The following is a 16,564-nucleotide window of genomic DNA, read 5'->3' as shown; positions in this document are numbered from 1 at the left end:
TTTGGAATCCAGAAAGCACAATGTCAAGCTAGGTTAGCTGCTGCTAAAACTCCAGATGAGTATAAACGAATCTGCCAAGAAATGTTTCAACAACTTTCTGCAGGTTCAGATTCACCAGTAAAACCCTCATCAAGTAAACAGCCAGCAGTTTGTTCAGATAAATCGTCTAAATCCAGCCATAAAAGCAAAACCAGGTGGGCTGATATGGCGTCCTCTTCTTCATCATCTTCATCATTGCTTTCCTCCAAGGAAGACAGTAATGATGATATTCTTCAATCAATAATTGTCAAAAGTAAAGCTGCCAAAAAAGCAAAAGAAAAATTAAAGCAAAAAAGCAAAGTAAAGAAAAAAGAAAAGAAAAAGAAGGACACATCGTCCTCATCTGAGTAAAAGGCAGGTGAAACCTTATTTCACCATCATTCAACAGTAAAGGCTAAATCACTGTGTCTACAGGAAAAGCCAACGCATTATGTCCACAGTAAAGATTCGATGGCAAACAACCAACTGTTCATCCATAGTAAAGGTCAAACACTGTTCAAGATTCGGTGGCAGACCAAGCACTATTCATAAATAGTAAAAGTAGAATAGTAAAGATTCTTTTCTATGTTATTTAAAGGGAGCCTATCCCCTTGTGAAGGGATAAGATAGTATAACCAACTACTCTAAACTCCCTCATCCTCTCCTCTCAAAATTCTTTGTAAGCATTCAACGTTCGAAGTCTGGATTGTAAACTTTAAACTTGTAAGTTTAAATTTGTATTTCATATTTGAATTTAAATAAAGTTATTTATTTAAATTTATAAACTGTTACTACTAAGCCCTGTTAAAGGCTTCCTTCTCTTCTCCCTCCACACTCTGACTTAGTTCTGGGGATCCCAGGCTAAGGTTGCAGGAACCTTCAACCTTAAAATCAATTAAATTGGTTAAGTTAATTGATAAATATTAAACTGTGATTTGTGTGTTGATTATAAGTATGCTCTGTGGATGCAGCTTAGTCTGATCTTCCACATCAGAAATATTGTTTTGTGTTTAATCTAAACAGTATTTGTTTGTTCATACTAAAAACGATAAACAGTAATTATTTCTTAAAAAGGAATCTAAACAGTACTTGTTTAAGTATTGATATATAGGCTGGAAACCCAGAAGTGCGGGCTACTGGTCCAAAGGACTATTTAAATAGTCATCTTCTTGGTATAACAAAGCCACGTATCATACTTAATTTGTATGTTGATTCTGAAGTAAATGAATTTTATAAGTGTTCATATAAATCCATCAAATCATAGTATTTTGATATTTAATTATGATTTATCTTTAAATATTTGTATCTGTGTGTATTTAAATCCCATTAATAATCATAGTGCTTTGCATATATATGATTTCATTTAAAATTTTGTTCAGATACTAAGTCGGTCGATCTCGGGTGTGAATTGGTAGGGCAATTGAAGGGTATAACCTGGCCGAGTTCTTGAGATATCATAACCGGACTCCTTTTGATGTTTAGTATAACCGGACCACTGTCATTAAAATCTATGCTATCTTATAAAATGAATCCTTTCATATGTAGATCGATTGGTAGTAATAAACCTGAAGACTCAGATAACTCCGAAATAACAAGGGTTATTAATAGAAATGAATAAAATCTGGCAGAATTAATTCATTTCTATTAATAACCCTTGTTATTTCGGAGTTATCTGAGTCTTCAGGTTTATTACTACCAATCGATCTACATATGAAAGGATTCATTTTATAAGATAGCATAGATTTTAATGACAGTGGTCCGGTTATACTAAACATCAAAAGGAGTCCGGTTATGATATCTCAAGAACTCGGCCAGGTTATACCCTTCAATTGCCCTACCAATCGGGTCTTACACACGGGTTCAAAAATAGGCCTCTTACTGTATCTGATATCTCAAATGGACCTTAGATGTATAGCTCAGTGGTACCATATCAAGACAACCTATGATATATTATAAAACGAAGTCTTTATATGTATACCAATGAGCAGATCTAAATCTTTTGGCTCTGATACCAACAAAAGCTTTAAGGACCATTTAACAGATCTGAATCTTATAAAAGGAATAAATTTAAACGAAGTAAATGCTATGATGAAATTATTTAATATTCAAACTTTTAAAGATCAAACATTATACAAATGAATTTATCAAACAAATAAATTTATAACAAGTATTGTTCAAATTAAACTTAAGAAATAGTTACTGTTTATCGTTTTTAATATGAACAAACAGTTACTGTTTAAATCAAACAATCATACAAACATTTATATAAGCAGTATTTCTGATGTGGAAGATCAGACTAAGCCGCATCCACAGAGTATACTTATATCAAATAACAATCAGTTTATAAGCAACAATCAAATCGCAAGAACAATTTTATATGGTTTAGGGTTCCTGCCACCTTGACCTGGGATCCCCAGAATCAAGTCAGATTGTGGAGGGAGGAGAGAAGAATGCCTTCAACAGGGCATTTAAGAAGTAGCAATTTATAAATAAAATATAAAACTTTATTTAATTACAAAATATTAAATACAAAACTTAAAATAGAAAGATAACTTACAAAAGATTTATGTTTAACCTTCTCCAACGTTGAACTCTTACAAGATAGGGAGAGAGGGAATACTAGAGGGTTAGGAGATTTTATGATAAGGGTTCTACCTTATGCCTTCATAAGGGGAGAGGCTCCCTTTATATAGAAAAATTAAGAATCTATACTATTTGCTTTTTACTATTGATGAACAGTGTCATGTCTGCCATCAACTGTTGACTTCTACTGTGGCTGAACAGTAGTTGGTCTGCCACGGAATCTTTACTGTTGATACCTTTTACTGTTGATACCTTTTACTGTTGGTGAACAGTTCTCTGTCTGCCACCGAATCTTGCTTTTACTGTTGGTGAACAGTCTTTTGTCTGTCACGGAATCTTGGCCTTTACTGTTGAAATAGGAGCTTGGCCTTTACTGTTGGCATAGTAGCTTGGCTTCATAGTAGCTTTGGCCTTTACTGTTGGAATATGATAGGATGAAGAAATGAGGGTGAGGTTCTTTCTTCCTTTTATGCTTTAATTTTTATTTTCACCATTACTATCCCCAACAAAAGAAATAGAAAGGGCGGGTTTTAATCACAACCAATTGGGCTTTGAACAACTTTATACAATATATGGGGCTTTAACATAATAACTTTATACAATTGAATGAATAATTGAAGGAATAAGGTTCCTTCTGCCTTTTATATGATGAGGACGATGACTTGTCCTTCTTTTACTTTTACGTTTCTTTTCTCTATATTTTCTTTCCTTCTGTTACTTTTCTTTATTCTTTCTTTATCTTTATCTCGTCTCTTCTTTACTTTCTTTTTTATTTTGTCATATCACTATCCCCAACAAAAAAGAAAGAAAGTGGGGAGGATGATGATAATAGGGAATACAGCTGGAACTTTACTGATCTGAGCTGGTTGACAATGGGTCAATGTACAGCTCAATTTACTTTTATCAAGGATTTTAGCTGTAGCTAACTGGGCCTGACATATATGGGTTTTATAATAGTAATATAGACTTATCTGTATATTGGGCTTTAAAATAGTGGGTTTTAAGACATACAATAATTTTCTAAACCAATATATATATATATGGTTTTATCCATCCGCAACTGAATAGTATAAGTATAAATATTGTTTATACTTAGAAATGGTGTTTACAAATTATTTACGAATACTACTAGTAAATATACCTTTTAGGAGATTGGATTTTTGGCAAATCCACAGCCACAAACGGATTTGATAATTCTTTACCGTCTACCGTTTGAGACGGAATAGCCGTATCATAAGCGGATACGATCGCTTTAGGTTTAGATTACATACCTGCATCTTCTGTGGAAAAAGATGTTATATCTAGCAACGCCTTTAAGAATGCTGGAGGTTGTGAATGTTTACTATTTAGGGTAATGGTTTTACCAAGGCTTGTGAGAGTGCTCAAAAGAGCTTTAGTGGGTGAATTTTACTCTCTATTCCCTTCTCTTTCTTCCTTCCCAGTGTTTTGTAAGAATCCATGGGGGAGAAAGTCTTGAATATATCAAAGACATACAAAGCTTATACCAAAAGACTTAATAGTGCTGGAAAATATCTTTTGCAGATTTTCAATTAATAGGAAGAAAAATGTTTTAATGAGACGGAAAAGTATTTATACATGTCAGATGAAAAAATTATCATTTAAAAATTTACATATCAGTAGTAAATTAGATAGAAAATGATCAGGTTTATAGATTTAAGTATACGTAACATTGCTGGGATAATCCTTTAGTAGAAATTTCCACATTGACTTTTTATCTCTTAATAACCATACTATTTACAAAAAGATCCTAATTCTTGTTTAGTTTTACATAATTCATACTTTAGATGTATTTGTAGTTGTAAGTCTTTACAAATCTGTAAACCTACGGTTTGAATTATACTATTTAATTGTCCATAAGTTAATTTATCATAAGGTATTGGTTGACCATATTGCTGTTTAATAAAATTCCTAACCTTTTCTCCCAACAAATAAGGTAATCCAGCCAAAAATTTTTCTTTCCAAAAACTTTGGTTAGAATCTTCCCTTAACATTAATCGAGTGAGAAAAGTTGTTTTATAATCTTGAAAATCACTTAATCTTTTACATTTTAGATTACTTAATAGTTCAGCATTTTTATCTTTTAAGTGAGACGGATCTCCTATAAAATGTAATGAAATAGTGAGAATTAAAGATGACACAGCATCATGAATGATTTCACCATTTTTATCATATGTAGGTTCACCTTCATCATTTACTGGAATTGAATTTAAAATGTCTAAATGTTGTTGGTCAGTTAGGTGATAATCCCACCAACCTTTAAGTTGACCTGTAAAACCAGCAATTAAAATTTCTGCTATAGCTTTATCAGAAATAATTGACTGTGTTTTATAAGCATTGGCAGCCATTATCATTTGTTGCAAAATACTTAATATGTTATATTCACTTAAACCATCTATGTTCCATTCATAGATTGTTGAAGCATTATATTTAAATTGAGATATAGTGTTTGGTTTATCAATTATGCCTAGGTCTGGTGCTCTATTTACTATTTCTCTATGATGGTTTACAGGATTCAGTTCAAATTGTTTTACATCTTCTGAGTCAGGTTCACTAACTTCAGAGTTAGAAGTTTCTTCTAAATTATTTATATTTCTTGATGTTTGAGGAGTGTCAGGTGCTATTTGTTGAGTAGTTTCTGAACGAACCTCAAGTTTACTTAATTGGTCTTTTAATATATTGACAAATTCATTGTGACTAGGACATGGTTTAAAATTATTATTTTGTTTAATTAAAAATTTACAAAATTTAGATGTATGCCCGTTTTTACCACAATGATAACAAGTTAAATTTTGATAAGATTTCTTCTTGTAGTTGGTATGCATACTAGATGTTGATTTTTTCTTGGATTTACAAACTTTAGCTGTATGTCCATTTTTACCACAACTATAACAAGTTAAAGTTTTATAATCCTTTTTGTTTGATTTTTTCTTATGTATTTTACAAGATGTAGATGTTTCTGGTTGATTACTTTTACTAATTAATTTCGATTCTAGACTTTTATCTCCTACTATAATTGGATTTAAACTTCTATTAGAGCAATTTTCTTTAATTAATTGATACCAATCAAAGAATTTAATGTCATTTTGAATATTAATTTTATATTCTAAAAATTCAGATTTTAATTCTTCAAAAGTATAAGTTTTTAATATCTGTTTCATTTTGATTAAGTTTTTCATTTTAGATATTTCGTTTATGAATTCTTTTTCGATTTCGTCTTTATCAACTGTAGAAACATTTACTGTAGAAATCTGAAAATCATTTTTATCAAAAACAATTACTGTAGAAATCATTTTTGATATAAGTATATATATATATATATATATATATATATATATATATATATATATATATATTTGTTGGGTGGATGCCACCCATGAGCCCAGTGAGCTCAGCATCTCATTTCTTGATCAGGCTTCAAAGACGGATTTCAAATTTTGTTTTGCTTTGGTTCAGTAATGCTGGACACAATAAGCCCAAATCCAGCCCAACATCTTCACTACCAACTTTACTTTCCAATCTTTTTCTCTTTATTTTTGCTTTTATTATTCTTTTATTATTTTTTTATAAGCAACATTTCACTTTTAAAATGTATAAATTATTAAGTTTTTTTTAGAATATAAATTAAATTATTAAGTTTGAATCAATTGTGGAATTCATTTTAAATATACTATTTTACTTACTTGCAATTACAACTCATTACCTTTAAAAATTTGTACTCTCTAAGTTTACAGTTTATTTGCAAATCTAAATATATAATTCATTTATAAATAAATTTTATATAATTTTATTCAAGTAAAATTAATTCCATAAATTTAAATATATAAAATTTCAAATGAATTTTTATTTACGCCAAACATGAGAACTTGAAGGTGTACATAAATTTTATAAAATTTTATAAAATTTATTTTTACCATACAGCTCTTTGTCATGAGATGATGTTTTTACATCAAGAAAAAAAAAAGAAAAAAAAAAAAAAAGAAAGGTGGGTTGTAAGTTATGACTGTAATAAACCTTTAATTTGTAAATATTCCTTATGAAGAAAATAATTTTTATTATTTAAGACTCGTTTAATTTAGTTGTTCATACCATCTAATATTATATGGTGGTTACTAATAGATAATAGCCGGTGATTGATAGCGGTTAACTAGTAAATACCAGTATTTAGTGAAATTTTGGTAGTTGATGCTGTTAAAATATAAATGATCATTGAGGATATTATTTTTTTAATATGTTATAATGTATAATTTTAATTTTTAAATTGAATATATTATAATTTAATTTATTATATAAAATAATAATAAATAAATTTAAAAATAATATTTAATAGAAATATATTACTTTTAAACAATTATGTATGGAAATAATAAAAAAATACTAATTTGAAAGGAAATTACTAGTAATTATTTTTTAATTTTTTATAGGTTTAATCACTTCCAAAAATAATATAAATATAAATCAATTATTACTCAAAAAAAAAAAAAAAAAAAAAAAAAAAAACTCCAACATACACCTGATATATCAGGTATCAGCTATTGGTAAAAATGTTTAACAAACATCTACAACCTAATTATTTGGTACGGATCAAATATTAATTTGCTATTATTAAGAAGCATAAGATCAAATTATTTTGAAATTATTAAGGGGCGTATTTAATATATTCTTTATTAAGTAAGTGTTGAAATGAATTTAGTTTTTTCAGTTAATTAATTTTAGTTTATATTTCGACAAGCAGCAAATACACATAATTAAATATGTATTATTTTTGAAACTTTTAAATTTTTAAATGAATTATCAAGATCTTATATCAATAAATATAGGAGCTTTTTTTTTTTTTTTTTGGAATGAAAAATATAGGAGACTTTTAATATTCAATGTCTGCCATTAATTAGATGAGAAAGTAATTAATGTTATGTAAGAAAGTTAATTGATTTATAATGCACTATTTTATTATTAAATTAAAAACAATCGTGGGCTATTAGAGTTTTATTTTGACCTTCTAAACCAAAGATTATTTGTTGGTTATTTATGGTTAGTTGGTAACTATTCTTTTTTGAAGTCTATAATAACTACTAACTATGTTTCATAACACTTATCACATTTGAAATTTCAGATTTTTAAAAAAAAATTATTAAATTTGTCTAAATTATAAAAAATTATTGAAGTTTATAGTAACTACTAACTATACTTATCACATTTGAAATTTCAGATTCTTTAAAAAAATCATTAAATTTGTCAAATCATTAAAAATTATTGAGTAAATTTACTATATTACCTTTAATTTAATATTAATTCTCTAAAAAACCATTAATTTGAAGTAATAATTATTAGTCATATACAAAGGGTAAACATGAAAAAAAAAATTTATTATTTATTGAAACCATAAATGTAACAAGTATTTTAGAACAAATTATTTTTTCAAATGTGATAAATATTATGGAACAGATGTAGTATTTAGTAACAGTGTAATATCTCATGTTACTTTATATGCTAAATGTTCATATATTATAAATATCACATAAAAAATATTATTTAATAAATTCACTCTAAAATATCCAATAATTTCCCTAATATCTCTCTGATGATTGAGAAATGTTTGAAAATGAAAGTGAATACAACGGATATAAGCATTAAATATTCCAAGTATGAAACTCTACATGAATACAATTAATTTGTACAATACAATGAATCATCAATTCAATAATTTTTATCATCAACTTTTTTTCTTGAATGGTCTCTCTCTATCATAACATTAATATCCACAATTACTTTCCTAACCTACCAAAATAAAAATAAAAAAGGTCAATAGGACTTCTTTAGATACCTAAAATCCATTGAAGAACCAATACAATCTAACTTAGCTCTACAAAAATTCAACAATTTCAACAATTCAATAACCTTCTCCTTTGTACTTTCATCACAGCCAACTTGTAATAGTATAAGTAACTTTTGAATAGCACCCACTTTAAGTTGAAGTGCTTCAACTGCAACTCCACCCTCTTCTCTTTTCTCATTCTTGAATAACTTCCAAATAATTGACACTGAGAATTTTGTTGCCAATTCTGATGCTAAAATCTTCTGAAACAAAACAGGAACAATTAGGGCATTCTCATAAGCCTTTTCTCTTCCTTCTTCAAACTCACAAATATGGTCTAGAACACCTAAAGCCTTTTCACTTATGCTTTTATTTCCATCAACAAGAATTTCTATAACCAGAGGAACTAAACCCATTTCTAAAAATGTTGATATGATCCTTTCATTCATCAAAGAAGGAGATAACATGTAAAAAATAACCATTAATGAAGCTTTAATTGAAGAAGGGCAAATAGGCTCTTTTATTAACTTAACTAAAGCTTCAATTACTCCTCCTATCTTTATTACTCTGGTTATATAATTTTGATCTGATGAAGAAACTAACTCTTTAAGTACTAAAACTGCATTTTGTCTAGCAGAAAGATCTCCACTACTCTCTAATAACCATAACATGCAACGCAAAGAACTTACCGATCCTAACTTCTTTTCACCTTCTAAACCTAATGGAAACACCCATACCAATATCGACAGTATCTCCTTTAATAAATCTGCATTTTTCTCCATTTCAACTGAAAATAACTCGAAAGCAACTGATAAAACATAACCAACCCCATTTTCCGCAACGCAAAGCTTATTTTTTTCGCTTTCTTTTCCCCAGTTCTTGATCTTTACTACTAAGTTCTTACACCTGGTGTAATCCCCATTTTGTGCCGCCACCATAGTTGTCTTACAAATATCTAAAACCTCGTACCTGGTGACTGGAATACGAGGCGTAGGAATACGTTCAATACCGTAAGACCGATTCTCTACGCACCAATCTTGAATCATTTTCCGTATTGAGTGGTTTGGTATTTGATCGCAGCTCGTTAAAGTCTGGTTTGTTACCGGACAAGTCCGGTGACCAGATTCTATCCACTTCTCAATGCTTCCCCTATCGTAAGTTATCCCCGTTGACAACGTCACTGGATCTTTCATCAAGTCTAATGATATTGGGCAGAGAAAATGCATCGGAATCTTGATTTCCGTCTCTGACTTGCTGCTGAAATTTTTTTTTCCGTCTAGAGGGCCAACTGCTCTTCTTCTTCTTCTCCAAGATAACATTTTCTTTTTTCTGTGAGTGTATTCTATATTCTATTTTATTTTTCTTTTGGTTGTGGGATTGAGTTCTTCTGGTTTTGGATTATGAAGCAAAGTACGATTATGGGGTTTTATATGTGTGTGTAAATTGGTCAAAGCTAGGTAGGATTAGAAGAGAAAGAGAGTGTAAAAAGAGAAAAAGTTGTTCAAGAAATGAAGTGGAAGGTTTGTTTGGTTGGTTTGGTTGGTTTTGGTTGAGGTGAGGGCAAATATTTGGAATGTTGACCGTTGAATATTTGACGGCTGACCCGGTTTGACCGCCTCTGAGTCTTATTCAGTCGGTAGACCGAGTGAGCGGCTTTAGACTGGTTCTTGTGCTAGGTATACCACTGACTTTCAACTCTTTCTCTTTTTTGGGTTACCTGACTTTCAACTCTATATGGCCACAAATTAAAACCTCATGATGGGTCGTAACAATTAATAATAATTAACAATTACAATCTTTTATATATTATTTAATATCTTCATCTTATTATCATTAATAATCAGAATCATAATTTCACAAAAGAGACATAAATTTATATTTTAAATATAAATATAAAATAGAGAAAATTACTATTTTATCATTCATTCCTCAAACCACCATTTTATATAGAAGGTGAGGTGAGGTGAGGTAGATATATTTCTCATAAAATATGAATTTAGTTAACTTTTAATAATGTTATTAATCAACATATTTTTCATTAAAATAAAGATAAAACAACATCTATTCACTTTTTTTTTTCTTTGCTTTAAAAAAAAAAAAAAGAAGCTTTATGTGCAATAGTCAAATTTTAATATTAAGTAGTTATGTTTTATATAAATATAAATAGCACTTAAAGTCTCTTCAAAAAGAGAAGGTAGAGTTTAAAATTTTAATTTAAAAAAATTGCAGCCATGTTGGCACGTGTGCAATGCGAACGTTGAAGCCAGTCAATTTGTTTCAATTCTAATGTCGCAGTATACAGAAGTATCAATTTCAAAGTTCCGTAAGTTCATTTTTTTTTTTTTTTTTTGTTATATAGTAAGTTGAATATTTTAAAACAAAAGTTGACGGAATGTTTTTGTCACGACCCGTTTTCCATGGGCCGGATCAGCATTAAGGTCCATATAAGCTTGAAGTCCCCCGAGATTTATAGTAAGCCTGAAATGTTAAAATCTACTATCTCAATATAAATTTCAAACATTCAGCCTATATTACTAGAAAAATAAACCTCAAGATTTTATTACACCTCGGTTCAGATTTATTACCTTCAACATTCCACAGTTCGAGCCCAATTTACAATATATCACATTTGTAATATAGGCTCACAGAATTTTTTCGTCTATATTAATACACGACTAAATGTATGTAAATTCTACAACTGCAGAGTCACTAACTATTTGATATAAATAGCTTTTTATGCATATAGTTACATAGCAAAATAATTATGGAACTAGAAAAATTTCTTTATAGTCTTGCGGTGAAGAAACATAGCCTAAATCGAATTAAAGAGAAACTTACTTCTTGAAAAATTAAACAAAACATGTGAGTTTTCTAAGGAGTAATAATTATTACACAACATATACATTCACGCAAATGTGTAAATATATCAATCTAGTCGTCCGACTAGTATATGCTCACACAGACTATCACACAAATGGCATAACAACAGCACTCACACTTATTATCAACTTCACATAATCATATCACGTGGAAATTCGTCCGTGGCATCACCAAAATTCCCAATGAACCGTCTTCACACATAGCCCACCCTCTCATAACGTGTGCACCAGGGAGCCGATCCCATACGTGTCCGACCGGTCTAATCCTCACTTGACCAGCCCTCTCATTGTTTTTCCATAATCTCTTTTCTTTTCCATACCAATAGGAGGCCACCCTGTGGTTTATCCATATTATCCATATCATATCATCAGATGCACACAAGGTGCCGATCTCCCATACAGCAAACGGTCTCGTGGACTGCCCTCACAAACCCATGGTAACCACTTCATCCCAACTCCACACATACAAGGCATAGCATTATCACAACACAATTAATCAAGTATTGCAATTAAATGCAAACATATTAATCAATTAAACATTGTAATGCAATGCACAATTAGACATCTCCATTCAAATGCAAATAAACAAATAAATAGTATTAACAATAAACAACAATAATAAAATAAAATAATAAACAATAATGATGAAAATAGATAAATAATTAAATAAATAAATGAATACTAATGATAATAATAATATAAGTAGAGATAAAGAATTAATCTAATTAAACCTATTAATTATATTATTAATTAAGACTAGCCTAAGTTCTATCAAAATTTCGGCAAAACCTCCCCTAAAATTTGACTAAACCACGATTCAACAATATAATATCAAAGCCCATCCGTCGGGCAATTCACATCAACTCATCCCGTCCGCCATAACCTTATTTATCAATCATTCGATTACTCAATTCACACAATCCATCCATCGAGCAATCAATCCAACCAACCCATCCGCTTCCGGCTACATATATCATCCATCACACTCACATATATACACTTAATAATTCCAAATCAATTAATTAACAATTTATATTAACATCCAAGCTTGTTCCAATGATATTATTAATTGCTCTATAACTATTTACTTGTCTATGCCTTAAATTATAACTCCTCCTAACAATATTTATTAAAATTCATAAATTAGCTTAAATAAATATTAGCTAGGAATTCTTATCTCAATATCAAACCTTCTAGTTGTAACTAATGTTCATGAAATATATTTAACAATATTCAGAATTAATTTGCATCTACATTATACCGACTGATTCATAGCAAAATTATATTTGATTGATTATTCATTCAAATTCAATCTAATCAACTAATAATTATTAAGTTTAGAATTTATACCAAAAATGGGGAAATTAGTCTTAGAACGTACCAATTGAGAACCGGGCAGCGATTCCATGATCAGCGTGAAAAGGCGATCATTCTGTCTCTTGGGGCCTCGCCGGAGTGTCGTCGGCCAGTCACCGGACCGTCGCTGGTGACCGCCCTGCACGGTGGCTGGCAAATTGTGCCTCTGCTGGATTTGAGCGGTGCTTATACCCCAGACTCGATAATTCACCAGGAATTTGAATCCATGCTTCGTTTGTGCATTTGGTGAGCCGATCGGTCGAAATCAAGCTCGATAGTCGCTTCACCACCGCCTTCAATGGCACTTCCGCCATATGGGCTCCATCTTCAAAGTTAATAGAGGGGAAACATTTCGAAGGTGACTAGGAGTCGATTGGGTCCCTTCCCAACGCTTGATATGGGCTCCATCTTCAAAGTAATAATATATTACTTATTTAGTATATTATGTCCTAAGCATGTAGATGTCTTATCTTTTTTAAAAATTATCGTATCATGTTTTCATGCAACATAGCTCTTGGTATATGAGATTACTTCATACAACAAGCTAATCAACTAAGATTTTTTATTACCAATAAAAATGAAGTATTTTTTTAATTTGATTTTGTGTCATTGAAATAAAAAAAATTTAGTGTTTTTTATTTTATGTTTATTATAAATGATTGTTTATTTATTTAAAATATTAATATATTACTTGTTTAATGTAGTGTGTTTTAAGCTAGTGAATGTTTTACCTTTTTTAAAAATTAGCGTATCCCATACGTTCCGTATATCGTGTCCCATTGTCATACAACTCAGCTTTTGATATATGAAACTACTCTATACACCAAGGTAATCAACCAAGATTTTTTTATTACCAATAAAAAATGAAATATTTTTAAATATTTTTTGGATCATTGAAATAAGAAATTAAGTTTTTTTTTATTTTATGTTTATAATTTATTATAAACTGTTGTTTATTTATTTGAAATATTAATATATTACTTATTTATTATAGTGTGTTCTAAGCGTATGGATGTCCTACTTTTTTAAAATTTATCGTATATTGTATCTTTTAATTTATATTTTTTAAATTGCTCGTATATTATTTATTTAATAATAATGTATCGTTTATTCACACTTTTTTTAAGCGTGTGGATTACTTGTTAATTATTTTGTAAGAATAAATAAATTTATATTAATATATTAAAGGCTAAAGATAATATTTTGTATAGATATTATCTTGATAGATGGATTATCTGAAAATATAAAATAACTGATCTTTTTTACAATTCTTACGATAGTGCTAAATTGTGAAAATTCTAACATCCGTAATTCTATAATCCAAAATAATGCCAAGTGGCAAACTGTGCTACTTACACTTGACTTCCATATAAAGCAAAGTACCATGCTTTTATATATTATAGTGATAGATATAGATTTTTCAAAGTAGTGATAATAATTTTGAGAATTTAACTAATTATATTGAAATAAGAAATTAACTATGTTTTTATTTTATGTTTATTATTTATTATAAATGATTATTTATTTATTATCATATCTCGTACGTTACTATATCTCGTGTCTCGTATCTGTGCAACTTAGCTTCTGATACATCAGACTATTTCATACGTCAATGTACTCATTAAAATAAGAAATTAAATATTTTTTATTTTATAATTTGGGTTATATGTATTTTAATTTAAACTAATTATATTAAAATAAAAAAATTCATTTTTTATTTTTTATTTTTTATTTTTTATAAATGATTGTATATTTATTATCATATGTATCATACGTTTCATATCTTGTATACCGTGTCTGTGCAACTTAGGTCCTGATATATAAGACTATCCCATACACCAAGGTAATCATTAAAATAAAAAAAAAAAATTAGGTATTTTTTATTTTATGGCTTGAGTTATTTGTATTTTAATTTAATTTAATGTATTATCTTGATGGGATATAACTAATAGATATGATCATGATAAAGACATAATCTAAAAATATAAAACGATTTATCTTCTTACACTGGCTTCCATATAATACAAATTGATCTGTTTTTATATATCTATATAGATTATGTTTATAATTTATTTCTTTATTAAATAAGTATATATATTATAATGTTATATTGAAATAAAAAATAAAAAGGAAAAGAAAATTATTGTCTTGTGGAGTAATAATTTATTGCATTAAGGCCTGAGCCCACATCCCTTGGACCAAAATAACCAAGCTACTTAACAATTATTAGAATCTTTCCCTACTAGTATATTATTGATGCATGGCCACTTCCAGCCTCTTCCCTCTCCCATTCATCCTACTCAATTTTAAGGTAAAAAACATTTAGCTTAGTATTTTTCTTGGAAAAGGATCAAATTTATAGAGTACACTAATTTTGAAAAATAAATTATTAAATCATTTAGTGAGAAAGAGAGACATTAAATAATTTTGGACATTTGCAAGTTGTTATGTTAAATTATTGAAAGGGAAATGAAATAAAAAGAAAATTCCAAGTTGCTCTGTCATTAGCCTTTACAGAACATTTTGATTGGACAAAACTATTTTTGTTGGTAAAGACAAAGCACCACCTCTTTATCCTGCCATTTAGTTTTCATATAACTTTCTATCCATTCTCTCTTAATAATGAAATTGCTACACTCACAAAGTGTTGTCACAAAACTTTTTTGTTTTCTTGCTTGATCCCACAGGTGAGAATTACATACTCAATAAATCTAATAGCAATAATAAATATGAAAGAAAAAAAAAATTTGTCACTACGTTATAATCAAATTAATATATGAAGATCTATATTTTTAAAAATTAACTGTGAGATCTTTAACTCATGATTTCGTTAACACATTAATCCTTTAATTCAAAATAACTTTTTTTTAACTATTAATCGACCGAGAAATTGGTCCTCCGTGTTATTAACAATGTGGTCCCTCTATTTTGAATGAAATGACTAACTAACCTCATAGTTAGTTAATTTAACTATAACTTAAGGACAATTTTATTTTTTCCCTAAATATAAATAAAGATATAAAAAAAATGAACAATAATAAAAAGGGATAATTTTCTTTTTAGATGGAAATCAATTATTAACTGAACTTAGAAAGGACGAACATAAAGATTAACAATTCTTTTCGTAATAAATAAATAAATTAATAGATAAATATTTAGGTTATACATATCTCAAATTGGTGTGTGAAGATCACAAAGATGATTTTATGTATGTTCTCATTCCTTACTAAGCTCATCATATATTCCAATATCAATAATTATACGTTCCATCCCCACCACCAAACCTCTCAAGAAAAGAAAAATTACAAACACAGAGAGATATTCCCAAAAAGACCATCAAGTGAAATCTATATAATTTTAGGAAAATTCTACTTTAAACATCCATGTGTTTAGAAAATTTTGGTATCATTGCAATTGCTTTTCTTTTTTGAGGACATAATTGTCATTAAAGGCAAAAGGATAAATAAAATTGAGAAATTATTCTCTCAATCTACTTATGGTATACAGTAGTTGCCAACTACAATTTTAGCTTTACTCAAAAGATTTCAAACATCATTTTATAATTAAAATTGAAAATAATGAAAAAATAATTGTAATTTCATAATAAATCTTTAACAATAGAGAACAGGAAGACAATTAATGAACTTTTATGAGATAAGTTCAAAGATATTATTGGCGAGGACCATCTCTTGTCATGACAGAACCTAAAATGGTCCTACCCAGAAATTTTATTTATTTATTTATTATTCATATATCAGGAAAGGGATTATTAAGAAACATGAAGAAAGACAAATTCCAATTTTGCAGAACAAAATAAAGATTGCAAATGCTCATATTGAGATGGGAAATGGGAAACCGCAATAATTTTAATATGGACTAATTTCAGATGCAACTA

The 16,564-nt window shown here is 28.9% G+C and overlaps 1 protein-coding gene across 1 annotated transcript; it reads right to left on the bottom strand.

The window, feature by feature from the left end:
- Positions 1-8,205: 8,205 nt before the first annotated feature.
- On the bottom strand, positions 8,206-9,953 carry LOC105645452 (U-box domain-containing protein 21). The gene has a single exon (XM_012231057.4). The coding sequence runs from the start codon at positions 9,751-9,753 to the stop codon at positions 8,422-8,424; it is 1,332 nt and encodes a 443-aa protein (XP_012086447.1). The 5' UTR covers positions 9,754-9,953; the 3' UTR covers positions 8,206-8,421.
- Between the last annotated feature and the right edge of the window lie 6,611 nt (positions 9,954-16,564).

This window comes from Jatropha curcas, chromosome 4 (genome assembly GCF_041381405.1).
Source record: "Jatropha curcas cultivar XTBG-Jc1 chromosome 4, XTBG_Jcur_1.0, whole genome shotgun sequence".
NCBI classification, from domain to species: Eukaryota; Viridiplantae; Streptophyta; class Magnoliopsida; order Malpighiales; family Euphorbiaceae; genus Jatropha; species Jatropha curcas.
Note: the sequence above shows the minus strand (reverse complement) of the source record. Positions and strands in the feature narration are given on the sequence as shown.

Bases quoted from the DNA above. Each gene is read 5' to 3' on its own strand.
- LOC105645452 (XM_012231057.4), bottom strand. From the start codon at position 9,753: ATGTTATCTTGGAGAAGAAGAAGAAGAGCAGTTGGCCCTCTAGACGGA.